At 45.2% G+C, this 22,072-nt stretch overlaps 1 protein-coding gene and 2 long non-coding RNA genes across 3 annotated transcripts; all 3 read left to right on the plus strand.

Moving 5' to 3' along the window:
* The first annotated feature begins 10,880 nt into the window (after positions 1-10,880).
* Positions 10,881-13,784, plus strand: LOC124667421 (cysteine-rich receptor-like protein kinase 44). Its single transcript, XM_047204710.1, has 7 exons — positions 10,881-11,661; positions 11,753-11,860; positions 11,971-12,149; positions 12,557-12,767; positions 12,892-13,132; positions 13,221-13,371; positions 13,482-13,784. Exons 1-7 carry the CDS (start codon positions 10,881-10,883, stop codon positions 13,782-13,784), a joined length of 1,974 nt encoding a protein of 657 aa, XP_047060666.1.
* Positions 13,785-16,197: 2,413 nt separating this feature from the next.
* LOC124667431 lies at positions 16,198-17,141 on the plus strand. Its single transcript, XR_006991287.1, has 3 exons — positions 16,198-16,323; positions 16,411-16,451; positions 17,114-17,141. It is a non-coding gene; the product is annotated as an uncharacterized LOC124667431 (long non-coding RNA).
* A 1,409-nt stretch (positions 17,142-18,550) lies between these two features.
* LOC124684917 lies at positions 18,551-20,639 on the plus strand. The gene is made up of 4 exons (XR_006997224.1): positions 18,551-18,610; positions 18,691-18,762; positions 18,962-19,245; positions 20,489-20,639. It is a non-coding gene; the product is annotated as an uncharacterized LOC124684917 (long non-coding RNA).
* The last annotated feature ends 1,433 nt before the right edge of the window (positions 20,640-22,072 follow it).

Below are 22,072 nucleotides of genomic sequence, written 5' to 3' on the forward strand. Positions count from 1 at the left end.
CACGGTGGTTTTACGGGCTTCTCCCAGTTCTTTGATTTCTCCATCTTCACCTGCAGGGTGCTCAAGGACCAACTGCTCATAATCTCTCAACACTTCATCCACCATCACAACAGCAAAGTCGTCTTGGACCGGACGGCAATGGTAAGACCTTGTAGGTAAGAGGATGCCGACCGCCGCCTTGAAGGGTAGGTTGAAAACTTTAACATGCAGCTCACAAGGACGGCTCTCAGTGAGATCATCCACGGGGGGTAGCGAGGAGGCTCGACCACCTGGTCATCATCATCATTATCCTGCTGCTGAGTGGAAGCCACACTGCTTTTCCGATGTTGTTGAGATTGCAGCGGGACGAGGGCATTGAGCAATGCAGGATCTACAGCCTGCCCCTGAGCCATCTGGGATGTAAGTACTTGGGTTACCATGGTTAATTGGGCTTGCATGGTGCTAAAACCCTCCTCTAAGGACGCTATGCGGTCTGTTTCCCTTGCCTTTCTCCTCTCATGGCTTTTATCGTAGAAATTTCTTCCTTTCCGCAGGAAAGCCATACTTCCACGGAACGGAGCCTTCTGTGCCTCGTGTTCGTCCGCCGTGTTCTTTGTTCCCAAGGGCGCGTGTCAGCTCATCGTTCTCTCTTTCGGGCTGGAACCTCCCCTCCTCCACGTCCTTATGTGCTTTTTCCAGGGCTTCAATGGGAAACTTCAGATGAGCTTTCTTATAGATGCACTTCCCTATTTCTGGATGCAACGTTCCCCCAATCCCGTAGAACCACTCCTTACACCGTTCGATCCAACCGTGTGTCCCTAATCTGATCCCTTTCCTGGTCAGTTCCGCCTCAGCTGCCAGCCACTTAGGACGGTTAGCCCTGTATCCACCTGGACCCAGAATTTGGTGATATATCTTCAACGCAACATTTGCCTTATTTGTTGCCGACCTTTTCTTAAATTCTTCTGACTCGGTGCTGTACTTCACGAATTCATCCCAGTGATTTTATACCTTCTCACTGTCTGGAGTCTTCTTTTTCTTGATAAGGCCGCGCAATCTTTTCTTGTGGGTCTTGAATAGTTCGGCCATCTTCTTCTTGGCAAACCCGCGGAGGGACTCCTCCATCTTGGCGTTTTCAGCGTCACCCCCCTCTTCGGGTACTATGTTGAAATGTGACATGAGCTTGGTCAGAATGCTGTTTTTGGCTACATCATCGATATAAAGACCTTGAGTTTCTTCCTCTGCAGACAGCACTAGTCCCTTCGGCTTGTTCCATTCTCGAACGGTGATCGGGACGTGGTCCCTAACAAGCACTCCGCATTGAGCTATAAATGCCTTTGTAGCTTTCTCTGGAGCCATCGGTTTACCATCCTTAGCGATGTGGGTGATGTCGTGCCTAACACCGTCGTCCAACTTTTTGGCTGGGCCTCGCTTCCTCGACTTTACAGAAGAAGTGCTCGATCCGGAGGGCTAAAAAAGAAATAATTCATAGTCAGTACAATTTAATTAGTTAATGCATCTAGTCGATCAACAGCGGCTTAATTAATTTATATACCTGGGTGATAACTACGGTTCCGGAGCCATTCTGATGATCTTCTTCCTCACTGCCATTAGGATCTTCTTCCTCAATATTCTCCGCTCCCTCACCGGAGTCATTCAAAAAAGTTGCGGTGACATCGTCACGGCCATCATCTAGAATAATGTCGTCGTCGCGATCATCCAGAGTACCGTGGGATATGAGGTTCTCCATGAAATTTTCTTGAATTTCATCTCTCTGTCCCACCATGCTTTCTACAACGACCTGCAAGCTATATATAGGAACCATCATATGATCAAAATTAAGGATAATGCAGAAAACTGAAAATGAAGTTACATATGTAGTTCTTAACTAAGGATCGATAATATAGTGCTGAAAGCAGATAGTGCAGTTACATGCATACATAGATCGGGTTCATGTTTATTTAACCCTAATACATCAATCAATACTAGAACCTCTCAAACGCGCCGACCGGGTCCTGAGCCGCGCCGGGTGAACCACCAAAGCCACGGAACAGTCACGGGAGCATAGCTAACATGAGATCCCTGCATAACGCTCCATCCGGTCCTATACATGTTGTCTAACGCATACATGTAACGGCGAACGTGCTCGTCCTCCGCCGCAATGCGCTGAGCTACCTCCTCCGGCGGGGCCGGCTCCCTCTGAAACGACCGTGGCCCATATGACCGCCACCATAGAATATCCGGGTCGACGACGGGACCCAGATTCCGCACCAAGGTGCGCGACCCGGAAGCTAAGACCTCCCAGTGCCACCCCGGCGGAGCCCAGTCCCGGACCTCCCCCAGCTGATGCATCTCCTCTAGAAGAGTCAGACCACGGCGCGGCGGCTGTCGCGGCATCGTAGCTACGAAAATAAATCATATATGTATGTACCAACGTTAACATAAATAAAAAAAATAACTTCACTACTTTTCTGTTAGTCGGCACCGGCACTACCGTTTGGGGGCGCCGGCACTACATACTCTATTTTGGGGCGCCGACAGGGGCGTCGGCACTACCCGTATTTTGGGGGCGCCATCGCGAGCGTAGTGGTTACCGGCACGGCGGCCGTGATAAACACTAACTATTTTTCTAACACTAACACTAACTATTGTTCTAACCCTAACACTAACTAACTAATGATTCACGAAATTTTTAACTATTTTCACTAACACTAACTAACTATTTTACTAATCTAACAATTAACCTAAAATTCTAACTAATTAATCTAACTATTTTTCACTAACTATTGTTCCCTAAAATTCTAACTAAATTTTCACTAAAACTAACTAACTATTTTGTACAACTAATTAATCTAATGAACTACACTATAATCTAACAAATAAAAAAATAAAAAAAATGAAATTTGGCCGGCCCGGTTCGGCCGACCGGAGGAGGAGACGGCGCTTACCGGCGGAGGGAGACGCGCGGTGGCGACGGGGTCGGCGGCGGCAATGGCGGTGGACGGCGAGGAGAGGCGGAGAGGCGCGGTGGCGGCGGCGGTCGAGGAGATCGAGGAGATGCGTCGCGGCGGGGCGCGCGGCTGACGTGCGCGCGCGCGGGAGAGAGAGGAGGGCGGGGATGGCGCGGACGGCGCTGGTGGCGGCGGCGATGGCACGCGGGAAGGCGGTGGCGATGGCGAGCGGCGGAGGTGGAGGTGGCGGCGCGGGAGGCACGGGCGACACGGGCAGCCTGGCGGCGTCGTTGCCTTCGTCTCCGCGGGATTGATCTCCGCGGAGACGAAGGGGTTACAGTTATAAACCCCCCCCCCTTTGGACCCGGTTTGTATTACAAACCGGGCCCAAAGACCCCCCTTTGGTCTCGGTTTGTATTACAAACCGGGCCTAAAGGCCTATTTTTTTTAAAAAAAAATTCATTCCCGCCTTATTTCAAAATAAAAAAAAACACGTACTGGCCACCGCCATGCCACACGTGTCCACCGCCGCCACCGCCGTGTACTGACCACCACCTTCACCGCCATGTACTGGCCACCGCCGCCACCGCCGTGTACTGGCCACCACCCGTCACCGCCATGTACTGGCCACTGCCGCCGTGCCACACTTGTCCCTTCCCCGTGCCACGTGTTTATCTATTTCACCGCCGTGCCACACGTGTCGCTTACCCGTCGACGCCGTCGTGTGACGTGTAGCCACCGCTTCCACGTGCCTCGCCCCGCCGACGCCGGCGTGCGACGTGTGTAGCCGTGGCTTACACGTGCCTTCCCCGCGTGCGCTATATAGAGCGACGAGTGCGGGCGCAACCACACGTCGCCACCGCCTCCTCCGCTCATTCATCTCCGGGATGCCTCCACGTCGTCGAGGGGCATCCGGTTTCCGTGGCATTCGAGTGAGTCCGAGCGGTAGGTTCACCGCCGAGATACGCGCCGGTGGCTTCCGCCTCACCCTCGGCACGTACAACACGCCGGAGCTGGCGGCGCGCGCTTACGACGCGGCGGCGTGGCACTTTCGGCGGCCAGGGCGAGACATGAACTTCCCGGATGTTGAATCGCTAGAGGAGGCGGAGTTCCTCGCGCCACCGCCGTGCCTCGTCGACGACGAGGACCGTCGCCGGCACCGCCAGGTGCAGCGCAGGATCGCCATCGCCGAGCGTGACGAGCAGTTGATGCAACAGTGGAGGCCGCAGTCCCCCGACGCGTTCTTTGCTAACCTTAGGGCACAACGCAGGTCCAACAGGCGCCACCGTCGGGCCGTCGCCACCTTCGAGCTCGAGAACCCGAATACAACCTGGACCGAAAACGACCCTCGGTGGGAGGACATTTGGACGGAGACAACCTCCGACGACGAGTAGAGACTAGACTAGTAATTTATCTATTTTATTGTAATTTCAATAAAGTCGTTGTCGGTTCTATTAGTTTAAATTTAGTTTATAAAGTCGTTGTCGGTTGTTTTTGTTCAATAAAGTGGTTGACACGAAATTTATTACGATTGAACTGAAATTAAAGTACAGAGCTACTCGGAGAAAAGTTTCCCGCCACATACATGGAATTAAAGTACAGAGCTCAACTGAAAATTAATTAAGATACATCACCAGATTCGAATGTTCGAGTCATTCAGTCATACTCGTGCCTAGCCCTATAGTACTCGCCACTGTAGTCGTCGTAGTCGCCGTCATCATCGTCGCTGGCATCGGGGTCGCGGTAGTCGAACCTCGACGGGAGAGCACGCGTGGGCTGGGACTGAGGGTAGCGCAGGCGGGGGCCACGGTAGGCCATGACGCCCTGGAGAGTCCGGCCGCGCCACCACAGCCGACGGCCGGCCTCGTTGAAGTCCGAAGGAGGCGGGCCGCCCTCCTCGTGCCTGGCAAGCGCCCTCTCACGCCGATTGATGAAGAAGCTTTCCCAAGTCGGAAGTAGTCGGGATGCCACTGGGGATTCCTCCGCTGCTCTGGCGTGAGCTCGAAGTAGTAGTGGTTCGTGATGGCCATCTCGCGCGCCACACCTAGAGGGACAGGAGGGACCGGTACGCCTCCGACGCTCAGCAACCAGCCGGTCGGGACGCGGTAGCCCGGCGGGCAGGGGTAGTTCGACGCGCAAAGCGCCTCCGCCTCCCGGAGGGTTAGAGATACGATGGAAGCCATGGGACAGAGTGATGAGGTTTGCAGATATGAGTCTAGATGTGATATGTAATAGAGGCCAAGCCTACATATATATATATAGTGAAAAAATGGTGGGAGGACGGAGGCGGGAAGCAGTGGAAAGCGCGGGAAGAAAAATAGGCGGGAGGACAGAGCCGGGAAGCAGTGGAAAGCGCGGGAAGAAAAATAGGCGGGAGGACAGAGGCGGGAAGCAGTGGAAAGCGTGGGAAGAAAAATAGGCGAGAACGCAGTGGCGCCGAAAACATTAGTCCCGGCTGGTGGGTACAACCGGGACTAAAGATTATTTTTTTGTCATCTAACAAAACTGTCGGTGGGATAAAGACGTGTGGGTAACCTTTAGTCCCGGCTGGTGGTACAACCGGGACGAAAGATCCTTTTTTTTTTCATCTAACAAAACTGTCGGTGGGATAAGGACGTGTGGGGTAACCTTTAGTCCCGGCTGGTGGGTACAACCAGGACTAAAGATGTCGGCAGGATAAGAACGCATGGGTGGACGCACTGCTCGATGAGATAAAGCATGTAGCGCACGACGCCCTGTCGAAGCAACAAGACAAAGTAGAAGCGGTGCTGTGCCTATAAAAGGAGCATCGATACGGCTTGCCAAGCGAGATCAACAAGCCAAGCAGAGATTCATTCCCATGGATTGGAAAATCTCCCGTGGCGCGGCTTCTCGAAGATGTTGTTGGTGCACACGCCCTACGGCATCTTCGGAAGCTGCGCCTGGAATTTTTTCCTGCAAGCCCCCGAACGACTACATCTCCTCTAATAGTGTTGGGGAAAGGGTTGGGAAATCTCCCGTGGCGCAACTTCTCGAAGATGTCGTTGGTGCACACGCCCTACGGCATCTTCGGAAGATGCTCCTCGGAATTTTTTCCTGCAAGCCCTTGAACGACTACATCTCCTCTAATAGTGTTGGGGAAAGGGTTGGGAAATCTACCGTGGCGCAGTTTCTCGATGATGTTGTTGGTGCACACGCCCTACGGCATCTTCGGAAACTGCGCCTCGGAATTTTTCCCCTGCAAACCCGTGAACGACTACATCTCCTCGGAGTTTTTTCCTGCAAACCCCTGAACGACTACATCTCCTCTAATAGTGTTGGGGAAAGGGTTGGGAAATCTACCGTGGCGCAGTTTCTCGAAGATGTTGTTGGTGCACACGCCTTACGGCATCTTCGGAAACTGCGCCTCGGAATTTTTCCCCTGCAAACCCGTGAACGACTACATCTCCTCTAATAGTGTTGGGGAAAGGGTTGGGAAATCTACCGTGGCGCAGTTTCTCGAAGATGTTGTTGGTGCACACGCCCTACGGCATCTTCGGAAACTGCGCCTCGGAATTTTTCCCCTGCAAACCCGTGAACGACTACATCTCCTCTAATAGTGTTGGGGAAAGTGTTGGGAAATCTACCGTGGCGCAGTTTCTCGAAGATGTTGTTGGTGCACACGCCCTACGGCATCTTCGGAAACTGCGCCTCGGAATTTTTCCCCTGCAAACCCGTGAACGACTACATCTCCTCTATATATATGGTACAAAAAGCCAACCACATCTCCACTTTTCTTATCTTACATACAGTTAAATGATTACACAAAAATAAATGGGAAATTGATTGCCATGTTGAGATACTCATTTGTGCCATGAACATTCTTCAATTAACTTGATGATGGAGCATCTTCATCATTTAATCTTCTTCGGCCTTAACCATGGAGCATCTTCATCATTTAACTTGATGCTTGGATCAATGTTCACTCTGAAGGGTGGAATTTCATCAAACTTATTATAATCTTCTGACATGTCTGTCTTGTCCTCCACTCCCACGATGTTTCTTTTTCCAGAAAGAACTATGTGGCGCTTTGGCTCATCGTTTGATGTATTTGTTTCCTTATGTTTCCTTTTTCTTGGTTTGGTAGACATATCCTTCACATAGAAAACTTGGGCCACATCCTTGGCTAGGACGAATGGTTCGTCTCTATACCCAAGATTGTTGAGATCCACTGTTGTCATTCCATACAACTTGTCTACCTGAACCCCGCCTCCTGTTTTGTTGACCCATTTGCACCTAAACAAAGGGACCTTAAAAGAAGGTCCATACTCAAGTTCCCATATATCCTCTATGTAACCATATTATGTGTCATTTGGGCCTTCATTCGTTATTGCATAAAAGCGGACACCACTGGTTTGGTTGGTGCTCTTTTTATCTTGGGCGATCGTGTAAAATGTATTCCCATTTATCTCGTACCCTTGGAAAGTCACTACAGTCGAAGATGGTGTCTGGGCTAGCAAGTACAGCTGATCTTCAATATCTTTGTTATTCAGGAGATGTTTTTGCAACCAACCGCCGAAAGTCGACATGTGTTCATGTCTAATCCAATCGTTCGACTGCCCCGGGTTCTGGGAGCGTAGAAAGTTCTTGTGGTCACCGATATACGGAGCCACAATGGTGGAACTTTGTAGAACTGTGTAGTGTGCTTGAGTCAAAGAAATCCCGTCCCTACATATCATTGATTTCCTTCCTAGCGTGCCTTTTCCACTTAGTCTCCCTTCATGCCGCGATTCAGGAACACCAATCGGCTTAAGGTCGGGAATAAAGTCAACACGGAATTCAATGACCTCTCGTTCCATAGCCCTTGGAGATGCTTCCTTCGGCCTAGCACGGTTATGAACATATTTCTTCAAGACTCCCATGAACCTCTCGAAGGGGAACATATTGTGTAGAAACACAGGACCGAGAATGGAAATCTCATCGACCAGGTGAACGAGGAGATGTGTCATAATATTGAAGAAGGATGGTCGGAACACCAGCTCAAAACTAACGAGACATTGGACCACATCATTCTGCAACCTCGGTAGAATTTCTGGATTTATTACCTTCTGAGAAATTGCATTGAGGAATGCACATAGCTTCACAATGGGCAGTCGGACATTTTCCGGTAGAAGCCCCCTCAATGCAATCGGAAGCAACTGTGTCATTATCACGTGACAGTCATGAGACTTCAGGTTCTGGAATGTTTTCTTCTCCATATTTATTATTCCCTTTATATTGGAGGAGAAGCCAGACGGGACCTTGATACTGCTAAGACATTCAAAAAATATTTCCTTCTCTGCTTTTGTAAGAGCGTAGCTGGATAAATGACGTCCTTTAACTCTCTCATGCAACTTTTTGGGGTCTTTCCAACGTTGCTGGTCCTCCCGTGCTTCTGGTGTATCTTTTGTCTTCCCGTACACACCCAGAAAGCCTAGCAGGTTCACGCAAAGATTCTTCGTCACGTGCATCACATCAATTGAAGAGCGGACCTCTAAGACTTTCCAATATTCTAGCTCCCAAAAAATAGATTTCTTCTTCCACATGGGCGCGTGTCCGGCATCGTCATTCGGAACAGACCGTCCGCCAGGACCCTTTCCAAATATTACATCTAGATCCTTGACCATACCAAATATATCAACACCATCACGATGGGGAGGCTTCCTCCGGTAATCAGCCTCACCGTTGTAATTCTTGCCTTTCTTTCTTACGGGATGGGTAAGCCTAAGAAATCGACGATGCCCCAGGTACACGACCTTCTGACCTTTTTCCAAATAATCACCTTCGAGCTCATGTAAACAGTGTGTGCATGCATTGTATCCCTTGTTTGACTGTCCTGAAATGTTACCAAGAGCAGGCCAGTCATTGATGGTTACGAAAAGCATCGCTCTTAGGTCCCACACACGTACACCTGCTAGGGACCACAGCTGTAGAAGTTCTTCGACTAATGGCTTCAGGTACACATCAATGTCGTTCCCGGGTTGCTTTGGACCTTGTATGAGCACTGGCATCATAATGAACTTCCGCTTCATGCACAACCAAGGAGGAAGGTTATATATACAAAGAGTCACAGGCCAGGTGCTATGGCTGCAGCTCTGCTCTCTAAAAGGATTCATGCCATCTGTACTTAGACCAAACCTTAAGTTCCTTGCATCCTCGTGCAAAGTTTGGGAACTCTCTATCGATTTTTCTCCATTGGGATCCATCGACGGGGTGCCTCAACATCACGTCTTTCTTACGGTCTTCTTTGTGCCATCGCAACAACCTAGCGTGCTCTTTATTTCCGAACAAGCGTTTCAGCCGTGGTATTATAGGAGCATACCACATAACCTTGGCAGGAACCCTCTTCTCGGGGCGCTCGCCCTCAACATCACCAGGGTCATCTCGTCCGATCTTATACCGCAATGCGAGTGCACACCGGACATGCATCCAAATTCTCGTACTCACCGCGGTAGATGATGCGATCATTAATGCATGCATGTATCTTTTGCACATCTAATCCTAGAGGGCAGACAATCTTCTTCGCTTCGTACGTACTGGCGGGCAATTCGTTACCCCTTGGAAGCTTCCTCTTAATTATTGTCAGCAACTTTCCGAATCCTGAGTCAGTGACACCGTTCTCTGCCTTCCATTGCAACAATTCCAGTGTGCTGCCTAGCTTTTTATGGCCATCTTCGCAAGTTGGGTATTACAATTTGTTGTGATCTTCTATCATCTTGTCGAAGGCCAACCTTTCCTTTTCAGTTTCACATTCTCTCCTTGCATCAGCAATGGCCCGACCAAGATCATCATCAGCAGGCTCATTTGGTGCCTCTTGATCTTCTACTTCATTGTCTTCATTGCCTTCTGCAGTATCATCGTATTCAGGGAAATTGGGATAACCGTCATCATCCTCTTCCTCTTCTTCATTGTCTTCCATCATAACCCCTCTTTCTCCGTGCTTGGTCCAACAATAGTAACTCGGGCATGAAACCGGATCGCAGAAGGTGGCTGTGAATGAGACTCGAGCGAGCGTAATTTACGGTATTCTTGCAGTCCACACATGGACAATACATGAAGCCACCATGTTTGTTTGCCTCCGCCACGGCCATAAAATTATCCAGGCCCGAAGTGAACTCGTCAAACCGTCGGTCAATGTACATCCATTGCCGATTCATCTGCATGATATAATTAAGCTGATCAAAACCATTACAGAACATAACGATGTATATATACACATGCATTTTATCAATTGCAGATGAAAAGGATAAAGTTGTTAACCTCGATGAGAAAGAAAAAAGCAAGTTAAGTGTGGCTTGATTTGTGTAAACTGGCAAATCCTCTTAAGCATTTCATCGAACACCTCTTGTGCATGTGAAGAAGAGAGGAGAGCAATACACCCCTCTTGTGAAGAAAGTGAAAAAATGGCCAAGTGTTTGGACCCTTGGGCAGGGCTAAGGTTATATAGCCAGAGGCGGGGCCTTTGGACCCGATTTGTATTACAAACCGGGACTAAAGGTTTCCCACGCCTGACATGGCCTGCCGCGCCCTGCCGTGGACCCTTTAGTCCCGGTTTGTAATACAAACCGGGTCCAAAGGCCACTACAGGACAGACACCAGCTAGTGGGGTCGCCCTGGGCAAAAACGAACCGGGACCAATGCCCTCATTGGACCCGGTTTGGTTCAGCACTGGGACATTTGCTTGGGACCAAAGGCCTCTTCTCCACTAGTGTGAAAAGGTGAACGGATCTATTCTAGGTAGATCGCATGCAGACCTCCCTAAGACCAGGTGAGGTGAATGAATGATTCAAGAGAGTAAGCATGAACACTATAAGTTGTTGACACAGGGGCCATCTGAAAAAAAAATATTGCAAGCGTGGGACGGTGATCTGGTGATAGATCATAGATAAAGGCACTAGCCGAGTGATCATCTTTTCTGCCAGAATACCAACAACAAGAAGCACTTCTAGCCATATGGCGATCATCTTGTTGCTCCTTCTACTGAGCAGCTTCACTCCCTTCCAGGGGACCGCCCAGTCCGCCGTGTTCTGCGACAACGTCAAGGCCATCGCCTCCACCCTCCCCAACAAAACCTCCTCATCCCCGGTACACTTCGCGACCGCCACCGTCGGCCAAGCCCCCGACGTCGTCTATGCTCTGGCCCTCTGCCGAGGCGACATCCTCGATGACTCCACCTGTGCCAACTGCATCACCAACACGTTCCAATTCATGTCCAACGCTACGCCAGCTGACGTGCAGTGCCATGACGCCGGCTCCTTCTACGCCGACTGCATCCTCCTCTACAACGGGAACAACATCCTAGCGGCGCCCCTAAGTACCGTGGGAGAATACGACGACGGCGTGCCGCCCTTCGAGAGATGGAACGTCAAGAACGTCACCGGCGACGTGCCCCTCATCACCGGCCTCATCCACCAGTTACTGGTGGAGACCGTGGATAAGGCTGCCAGCTCGACGCCGAGGCGGTTCGCCACGGGCGTCGTGGACAGCAACACCAACTTCCCGAGGGTCTACTCTCTGGCACAGTGCACGCCGGACCTCTCCTCCGGCGACTGTCTCTCGTGCCTGAATCGTCTCCTCGGCATGATCAACTCCACCATGGCCCTGCGCATGGGAGGGCAGATGGGTGTCATACGGTGCTATTTCAGATACGATGCGTCTCAGTTCTACCAGGGCAAACCCATGATAAGTCTCGGGCCGGCATCGCCAGCTCCGGTTCCGGCTGAACAGCACAAGAGTATGTCCAGCACGAACAATCTGTTATCATGTTTACTTGGCATTATTATTTGCACGCTTACTTGGCATGTTATCATGTTCATGTATATCAGGGCGGAAGAGCAAGCTGTGGGTAATTCCTATAGTTCTTGTTCCTCTAGCGGGAGCAGCATTTGTGTGTGCCTTCTTATACTTTCGTCGGCTCAAAAAGCAAAGAAAAGGTATGCTAATTTGTTTCTGAAATGAAGTAAGATCCATATAATTTGTTCTAATAATGAGATAACATAAACATCATTATAATAACTACACATGCCCTCAATCAAATATTCAGGTAATGTGCTGAGATTAGAAGGATCCAGGAATCAGGATTCGGAAGGGGAGGAACAACTTGTTTGGCAAGGGAAAAATTCAGAGTTCTCCATGTTTGACTTTGAACAGCTACTAGCGGCTACAAATAATTTCTCAGAAGAAAACAAACTTGGGCAAGGCGGCTTTGGTGCTGTATACAAGGTACTTTAGTATTTGCATGTGATTTTCATATTTTATTGGGAACTACTTTAGGCTGCTTACATGATTGAGAGGATTAGTTTTTTTTGAAGGATGCACAGTAGGTTTCCCCACTGCATAATTTTTTTTTTTTTTTGTGACAAGTACAACTAATGAAGGTGCTAGAGAAGAGCACCTTGAAAGCCAGAAAACAAACTACACAAAATTAGTCACCCAAATCTTCATGCCAGAATATTTTTTCCTCGTTGGCTTGTGAAGTAGGAGACAGACCCATTTCCTTCTTAAAGTAGGATTAGTGTTAATAACAACGGATCGTTTGACTGACCTAGCTCATAGTTCATAACATGGAGTGGAGGGAGGACTAGAGTGAAAACTTGAAGATCCTAACTTCTGAATACATATTTTTCCAGGGCAAGCTTCCCGATGGGTTGTATATAGCAGTTAAGAGACTTGCTTCACATTCAGGACAAGGTTTCACTGAATTCAGAAATGAAGTCCAACTCATAGCCAAACTCCAGCATAGCAATTTGGTTAGGCTCTTGGGATGTTGCTCTCAGGAGGACGAGAAAATATTGGTGTATGAATACTTGCCAAACAAGAGTTTGGATTTCTTCATCTTTGGTATGCATTTGCATTTGCTCACTCTAGTTTTCCGATGCATCAAAATGGCTGAAACTGAAGCCGCACTTTCTCATTTTTCCTTGTGCCCTTTTATTTGTTATACTGAATTCTAACTAATGTGCAGATGAAAAAAGAAGAGCTTCACTAGATTGGTCCAATATTATAGCAGTTATTGAAGGAATAGCGCATGGGCTTCTTTACCTACATAAACATTCACGTCTGCGTGTCATACATCGAGATCTTAAACCAAGCAATGTTCTCTTGGACAACGAAATGAATCCAAAGATTTCAGGTTTTGGGTTAGCAAAAATATCCACCTCAAATAACAATGAAGTCAACACTACAAGAAGAGTGGTTGGTACATAGTAAGTTTCAGCAATAGCCACTCATGAGTATTTATACTACAATTTGACATTACAGAACAATTTTCACATGTATCATATACTATTCTAGTGGTTACATGGCCCCTGAGTATGCTTCAGAGGGCATATTCTCAATTAAATCCGACGTCTTCAGCTTTGGTGTTATTATGCTCGAGATCCTTAGCGGAATACGAAATTCTGGAAGCAAACAATGTGGAGATTTCATCAATCTTCTTGGATATGTAAGACTAAGCACACAAAAAATTATCATTTAAAATTTCATTTTACTTTTGTGACACAACCTATGTTCTTACAAACTTGAAGATGTAATACAAGTTCAAATTCCAAACAGGCATGGCAATTGTGGGAAGAAGGGAGGTGGGTTGATATCATTGATGCAACATTGCTTCCCAAAAGTCACTCGGTGAAGATGATGAGGTACATTAACATAGCATTATTGTGTGTACAAGAGAATGCAGCAGATCGACCAACAATGGCAGATGTTATATCAATGCTCAGCAGCGACATTATGATCCTTCCTGAGCCCATGCAACCGGCTTATTTCAATGTTAGAATAGGAAATGAAGAGTCGTCCACCACTATTGAGTCATGTAGTATTAATGATATTACCATATCTGTCACTGTTGGGAGGTAGCGTTTCAATGGTGTGATCACAATTGGGAGGCAGTGTTTTACTGGTGTGATGTAGTTTCTAACATCCCAATGTATGTTCATGTCAAATTTTAGTTGGTCGCTCCCTTCCTATTTTTACTATATTATTTTTTCTTTTCATCTTACCTAATATTCACGTCCAATTTTATTTTTATTTCATATCTATTAACTACCGTGATTTGTGTAATTTTTCTTTTGGGTCACTTTTGTGTCAGTTGTGCGTGTACATGGTTATCGTATTACATTCATATTTAAGCCACTAGTAGAAAAAGAGGCTTCCGTCCAACCCCATTAGTCCCGGAAATATTCGAACCGCGACTAAGGGGGCTTTAGTCGCGGTTCGGGAGGGGACCCACGACTAATGCTCCATCCGCGACGAAAGGGTACCCCTTTAGTCGCGGTTGGTAACACCAACCGGGACTAAAGGGCTATGGAGGGATGCGGCCGGCGGAAAAACCTTTAGTCGCGGTTGGGGACACCAACCGCGACTAAACGTGTACTCTTTAGTCGCGGTTGGTGTCCCCAACCGCGACTAAAGGTTTTTTCGAGTTTTTTTACTCCCACGCACCCTGCACACACCCCCCCACGTGGATCGCCTTTTTTTGGTTTGTAAAATACAAAAGAAAATGATAGAAAATTCAAAAAAAAAATTGTTTTCAGATTCTTGTATGTTATGCAACCTACTATTCGGAGAAATTAAGAAATTAAAATTTCCACTTTTTTTGCAAAAAAAGTTTAAAAAATGGTAAAACCGCAATAACTTTTGCATACGACGTCGGAAAAAAACGTATAATATATCAAAAAAATCCTGGGAAAAAGTTACATCCGAATTCACCCGGGTTTACCCGGTTAGCCAATTTTTAGATTCTCAAAATTCCAAATGGAAATACAAAAGCAGGAAGATTTTAGTTTTTTCTATAAATTATGGATTTTATATTTTTTTTAATTTTTTAAAACCTAAAATTAATAATTTCATTCTGCATAAAGATTACTATCATTTTTACCCAATTTTTAGATTTTCAAATTTTTAGATTTTAGGTTTGGAAAAAAAAATATTTAATTAATTAATAAAATTAAAAATAATACAAATTAAAAAGTTAATGTTTATTTATTTATTCAATATTATTATTACATCATTACTTTTGTTTATTAAAAGAATTATTTGAAATTTAAACAATAAAGAAATGTGACATCGATCAATATGTTAATAGGATTGATATGATACTACTATCACATACATGCGCGCGAAGCACTTGGATGCGGAACGGAATGGAACTCGGAAGTTAAGCGTGCTAGAGGTGGAGTAGTGGGAGGATGGGTGACCGAGCGGGAAGTTTGACCACGAGTAAGTAATTTGACTAGAGATAAATGTAGTTAGAGATAGAGACTAAGCTATGCAAATAACTGAAATAAGAGAAATTCTGAAGAAAAAAAAGAAAAAAAAAACGGAGTGAAAAAAATTTAGAAATCCAAATGAATTAAAAAAAATTAACGAAATAGCCTCCAACCGCGACTAAAGGTCCTTCGCCCAGGCGCACGGTAGCCGCCCACGTGGACGGGCCTTTAGTCGCGGTTCGTAAGCAACCGCGACTAAAGGGGGAGGGCCTTTAGTCGCGCTTAATTGGTCGCGGTTACGCAACCGCGACTAATGGCAGTTGCGAACCGCGACTAAAGGCCATTTTTCTACCAGTGAGCTGTTCATTTTACGACATTCTCCGCCGAAAGCGAAGAATTTTGATCTGAGAACCTCTCACAAAGGGAAAATAACATATCATACTAGGTCGAGGGAATCTAAAGGTATGATTGTTGCACCCCCATGGAGCCTTCCGGGGCTATCCACGATGGGCAAGTGTCGCGCGAGCCGTGGGCGCTCGTCTTGCTCGTCTCCGCTGAGTGGTCCACGTGGCTCGCTTCTGCTCCACTCATTTCTTGCACGAGAGACAAAATTAGCGAACACATTGATATTTTCCTCGACAGCCCACTCTTCCTCCGAAACCCTAACCTTTCCCCTCCCACTCATCTAGGCAGGCGGCGGCGGTTCCCCGGTCGCTCCTCTCCTGCGAGGCACGACGCCCGGCGATGGCGGATGGGACACATCCGGAGGTGGTGCGGCCCGAGAAGAAGCGTGGGGGCGCCGGCAGCGCGAGGGAGAAGTCGGAGGCGCCCGGTCCTGGCAAGTTCACGCCATCCCCTATCCTCTCCTCTCTCCTCTTGGTGTCTCTCTCACTGCTCCCCTCCCCAATCCCCTTAATCTTCAAATTTCTCTCTCTTCCTCTCTTCCATCAGCAGCAAGTAAGCCCGTGGGTGGTGGTTGAGATGCACAAGGCATCGGTGCCGGAGCTCTGGAAGATGGCGCGAGCATTGGGATAGAGGAAGATGGAGATCTTCTCAGGTGCGGTCGCGGAGGAGTACTGTCCCAATCCCCTCGTCCAACCTTCTTCAACCTCCTCTTTCAAGGATACCAGCTAGAAGCACAACACCCTGCCTGCCCGTCCTCTTCTTCGTTGGTTGGAAACGTACAGGTTTCTTGTTGGAGACCTACAGGTTTCTCCTCCACCTCCTTCTCCTCTCTCTCTCATCTGCAATATCCATGAATTTATTCCCGTCAGATCCAGATCCGTTTTATTGAAGCAAGGCATGAACTGCCATGGTATGGACGCATCCAGATCTGAAGAAGCACCTTATTTTTTCTTGTGTTTTGTTCATGTAAAGGAACACTTCTTGGTGCTGATTGTTTGGATTTTTCATTGTAAAGGAAATAAGGTATTCTGTATTTGGAAACAGAAGCAATTTTTTCCTCCATTATTTTCGTACTTAGCCCAAATTAATCTACAGAAGGAGCCTGTACAGGTGGACTGACCACCCCTTATTTTAAAATATTACTCCTGATATTGTTTCCATTTCATGACCGATGTAATTTTTAACGTCATTCATGTATATCATGACAAGTTCTTTTATCTATGATCATGAATTTATTGCCAAATCACTTATCTTTAACTTTTGTAGTCACTTCATGTTGCTTTTAGATCGGAAGTTGCAATGTAAATGTGTTGGCCTGTTGAAATCACTCAAATATCTGCTGTAGGCAAAGATATACTTTTTTCATTCATTTCTTACTTTAAAGCATGCCATTAAATTGACATTTTCCTCACATGGTTTAGTGGGTCACGGATTTATACAGCTACCTAGCATACAATAATATTGTGAGCCAGTTGAAAAAATAGTTGTATACCATTTAAGTTCTAATTCGTTACTGTTTTTCTGATCCACGTACTTACTACCTCTACTTTGTGTTTGTATTGTGTCTCACAGGTGATCAGAACTGACTATTGCAATTATTAGCCACTCTCATGTGAGCTATTTTTACTCATAATCTGATTTCTCTCTTAGATTATTGCTCTCAGCTGACTAATACTCGGTCATATTCCAAACTTATATTTCCCAATGTTACCTGAAGCAGGTAATGACGCAGGTCTGCTTATGGTGGCTGGGAGATGGCTCAAGAGAACAAGATCGATGTCGTCGTCCTCAACGCTGTGGAGCGTGGTTCCCCCGTTGTCCTCGTCCCTCCATGAGCAGCCCCAAGGATCTTCTCTCTTTTGTCATCTCTCTTTCTTTCCCTCTATTAATCCCCACAAACCTAAAAATTATCTTAGTAGAATATATTTTATCTATGCTTGGAAGGTATTTGACATAATTCATGCATGGGAAGATTAATCTGTTTCATATCTTTGCTCCACTGATTTCTCAACAATTTCCTTCTTCTCTGGATAATTAGCCTCTGCTATGACTGTTTGTACCTACGTATGGAGCGTATCAGCTGTTTTCTTGGTTTATATAGTTTATGTTTGGCCAATTTAATTGTGTTTCATCTATTACTTAATGTTTGCATGAATCATTATGATTTCAGGTTCGATTTAATGGCCGTTTTTCCATGGGAGTAAATGGATAATTCAGGCCCGGGTCAAACGGCAAGCAGATTCCTTTACGGAGGTAATCTACTAGGGCCTCTGTCCCAAGTTTTAAAGTTGAAGCATTGCAGCCATCTGCATCGTAAAACAGCAATTTTTTTCTTTTTCCTTCTTTTGCTGCTATTTCTCACTCAAGAGGTATATCATCTGCAGATGGAGCTGCTGATGACATATCGTATAACAGAATCCTTGCAGTCTTTCAATAGCGAAAAATATGTGCATGTAATTGAGTACTGGGATCTGCCTCAAGTATATGTGGTTTGTTGGTCTAAATTTCAGGTACATCTCATGCTTACCTATTAATATCCGGATGATAAATCAAATGCTTGCTGCCATTTTTATCAACTATTTTTGCTTCATTCATTTTGGAAATGTTGCTCATTCTGGAACCGTGCTAAATTAGGCTTTATTTCTGCTCCATTCTTCCAGAGATAAAATGCTTAATGTATCGACTGTTAAAAAAACTCCCTAATCCCAGCTGACCATCTTCATCAGTTGATTTAGCTCCAAGTTATAAAAGATTCTGATTCTTTTGCCTCCCTTCACGTTGACTTGTTGGTGCAATTATCTCAAGGCTACTCTTGTTGTGTGTGGCTGAAACAAGCTGTTGCTAATTTTGCTTGCTATTATTTATTTGCATTTCTGCTGGAGAGGATTGACGAGGAGATGCCGAGGACGATGGCAAGGAAGTTGTACTTCGTCTCCAGGTCAAGGGAGAGGTGGATGGCCACTATCTTTAAAGTTGCTATGTTTTCCTGAAACTTTATCGAAAAAAAAAATGTTTTCCTGAATTTTCTTAGTCGGATTTCCATTGCAGTGAGCAAGAAAAGAATGTCTGGTAAATCTCCTCTTCATTTCTTTTTTATTTCCATTAATACTCGAGTTGGCATTTCTGATAGTTTTGGTTGCTGTTGGCAGCTGCGAGGCGGATCATATTGAGTGATGTAAGATCGGTGATTCTATGAGAAATCCTCTGACTGGCTTCTGAAGGTACGATGCATCATTCTGATTAGTTTATCTGAGCATGTGTTTGTGTGTGGTTCTTGTGATCTTGCATGATTTGAATGTTTAGTGAGAGCACCAGATCATATGATGTTTGATAATAATGGTCTTTTGTTCCTGATATATCAATTGGTGAAGTTGTAGGAATATACTAATGTAGATTGTTTTTTTGCTTTGTTATTTTCAGAAACTGATGTCCTGTTCACATGTTAGAACATGGATAGGTACTTCTGGATTGTCCCTAAATCCTGGGCAGAGGCATACCATGAACGTGCACCAACTCTACAAGCAGAACTGGCTGAATTAGCCTCGGAAAATCACAAGATGAGCAGATAGTGACGCCGCAGATGAGCTTGGTGCTGTACTTGCTGCCTGTTATTGATCATCCTGATCCAAGCAAAGGGACTATTATCAATGGTCCTGACAACAAGCCTATCATTGGTGTTCTGCAATACTGACCTTAATGTCCAGGTTAGACAAAAGATCATTCGTGTAGCCTCTTCCTGAGATATCAGTACCTACATCTACCTCTGTGTCTATCCTGACTGATCTATACATCATAAGGAATAGTTGGTTGGTCACGAGCATCAGTAATCTATCTCTAATAAACAATTAGCTTATTGGAAGGAGCCATGCATTCTGACCTCATAAAGGCAAACTATATCTGAATATTTGTTCCTGCATGTTTCAGTCTTAATGTACAGCTGAACTTAACATGATTTCACAATACGAGTCATGTCTCTTTCTATGTTGTGTGGGTTACAAAATTATATGACAAGTCTGGTAATGTAACAACATGAATTATGTGCTCTAGGCACCGGCTGAAATGCGCCACCACAAAAAAATCGGTAGGCCTTGATGTTTGAATTATAGGGACAAGTAGTTTCTCACACTTAAGAAGTTTATACTATGCTTGTGTGATACAGTCTTGTACGTTCTGTTCTGCTCTGCTTTATTCCTTTGTTACCTTCAGAAAAATCTGAGCTGGGAATTGTCACTTGAACTACATCTTGTGATTTCATTTGCCTTCTTTCAACCATTAGATTATATTTTATGCATGCATGGGCCATTCTTTGACATTTCTTACGGCGGGATACCAGAATTAGCCCTTTAAACATAGACATATATTCATTTTACCTTCTTGCCTTCCACTGAAGCTTATATTTTTCAATTCCGAAATTTGTTGAGTAAGAAGTGGCGAAAGTTTTGTTGGCTATAGAACCCCAAATTTTGTTGACTTCCTATTTTGAAAGTTATGCCTTAATCTCTATTGTTATGTTGCGTAGTTGCGAGGTAATAATTCTTTTTCACTAACCGATTGTGATCTTTCCTGGTGAGGTCCTTGTGCCCCTCCCAATTAAACTATTATTTCTCTGATTCATTTCTCGTTTTCTTTAAGCATATACGCATCTATGTTTTGTGCATACTACAATGTTTATGAAAAGAAAATACATTGGGCCCGTGAGCAACTGTCCATGTTCTTCAATCATGAGGGAACGATTAATTAGACTTCATATTTATTCATTTCTTAACAAGAGTACTTGAGTGTGTGTGCTGAATCTAATGATTTTTTTTCACTTTTCTGTGGTTTTTTCCATATTGAAACTGTTTTTTACATTATTCTCGTGTTAGGTTGCCCAACCAACCGTTTCTTCATATGGTTGGAAAATTATATGACAGTCAGAGAAACTAAGATTTAACTCCATCTTGTTAGGACTGGGACTGCTGACGGTTGGGACCGCATTCACATGAGAACCTCCAATTTCTCCATTCAAGATTTTGTTGAGATTGGGATTGTTATGTCAGTTAGAAATGTATTAAGATTTTTTGTAACTCTTTATATTGCGAACTGAGATTGGGATTCATATTTCTTTCTTTTACTAATTGGCTTGTTTTTTATAGGGTAATTTGTTAATGGTTTACTTTTGACAATTCTACCGCTCTATACTGAAAACTATTTGGATTTTGATGTATCCAAGCAATACTCCTCGCTTCCCTCCTCTCAGTTATTCAGGTAATTGTCCTTTACGTCTCTCTCTATTCTAGATCCAAACTCCCGTTGAACCCAGATGATATGATAGAGCGACAGAGGGTGATGTTGCGGTAGCTTGGTCGTGCTGACTGTTGAAATCATTGTAGAGGATTCAGCCGAGGTGGTGATTTTTATAATTTAGCTCTCATACATTTATTGCTCAATTTTTTATGCAGATAGGTAGTGGCACTGATCAATTGACATGCAGATATGATTCTCACATTTCTGTAGTTCTAATTAGTGTAAGGTAAGCTAGAACTGAGGCTTTAGATATTTCCTCCTTCAATATTTCACATGCAGATATGTGAATGTTACGAAAATAATTTGACTCTATATATTTTTCAGAGTGTATATGCCAAACATATGTGGCCCAGCCGTCCATTCTCAAGAAGTTACTTTGGTGAAAAACATGATCTCCAAAATACACCATTGGTCAGTAACTTCTATCCTTATATTTTGATTGCCCATGTCGCCAAGGATGACACTAGGAAGGTATCCAGTTACTAGCTGGATCATGTACTTCCTGCACATATAAGAGGAGTCAATAAAAGAAATCAGCAAAGTTTGGAAACGCTCTTGGTGAATACCAACAAATGACAATATAGTATATCCATAAATAATCTTTGAAAACCTCCTTAAGAAATAGCATGCGAGCCAATCAGACCAAGGCCGATTAGTTTTGCATTACCAAAAATCTATTTTTGTGCATGTTTTAAGATAGAAATCTATTTGTGTGAACGTTTTCAGATACCTCAGACTGAATTTTCATTTACCATAATGGTTTGTTCCCAGTTAATTAAAACATTTAGACATGATTGCAACATATTTTTAATCTATTTATCTCCTCACTCGTGGACAAATGACTTGGCTTCAATTTCTCCAAGAGTTCTATGTGTGCTTTCACAAATTGTTATGTAGTTTCTGTGATCGGCTATTGTCGGTTTCTTCGAATAGTTCTCACAAAAGTTGAGATCTGGAGTCTGATATGCATTATCCTTACTTGTATGGAACATCAAAGATCTTTGGCATAAGTAAGAGGGGACAAGATTGTGATTTGCATCTGTATATCCATAGAAGTAGCTGCTACCCACTCTGTCTCTCTCGCCATGTCACTGGTCTCACTGCTCATATGTTGTGATCATGGGAGAACTCTACGGAGAAAATATCCAACACATTGAACGGGCAATTGCTACGAGGGATCCCTATAAGCAGAAAAGGAATGGAAGGGTAATCTCTGTACCAACGGAACGACGCGCTGACGCTTCT

Source organism: Lolium rigidum, chromosome 1, assembly GCF_022539505.1.
Source record: "Lolium rigidum isolate FL_2022 chromosome 1, APGP_CSIRO_Lrig_0.1, whole genome shotgun sequence".
Lineage (NCBI taxonomy): Eukaryota > Viridiplantae > Streptophyta > Magnoliopsida > Poales > Poaceae > Lolium > Lolium rigidum.

Bases quoted from the DNA above. Each gene is read 5' to 3' on its own strand.
- LOC124667421 (XM_047204710.1), top strand. From the start codon at position 10,881: ATGGCGATCATCTTGTTGCTCCTTCTACTGAGCAGCTTCACTCCCTTC. The intron at 11,662-11,752 runs GTATGTCCAGCA...CATGTATATCAG, and splicing joins TCCGGCTGAACAGCACAAGA to GGCGGAAGAGCAAGCTGTGG. The intron at 12,150-12,556 runs GTACTTTAGTAT...ATATTTTTCCAG, and splicing joins GCTTTGGTGCTGTATACAAG to GGCAAGCTTCCCGATGGGTT.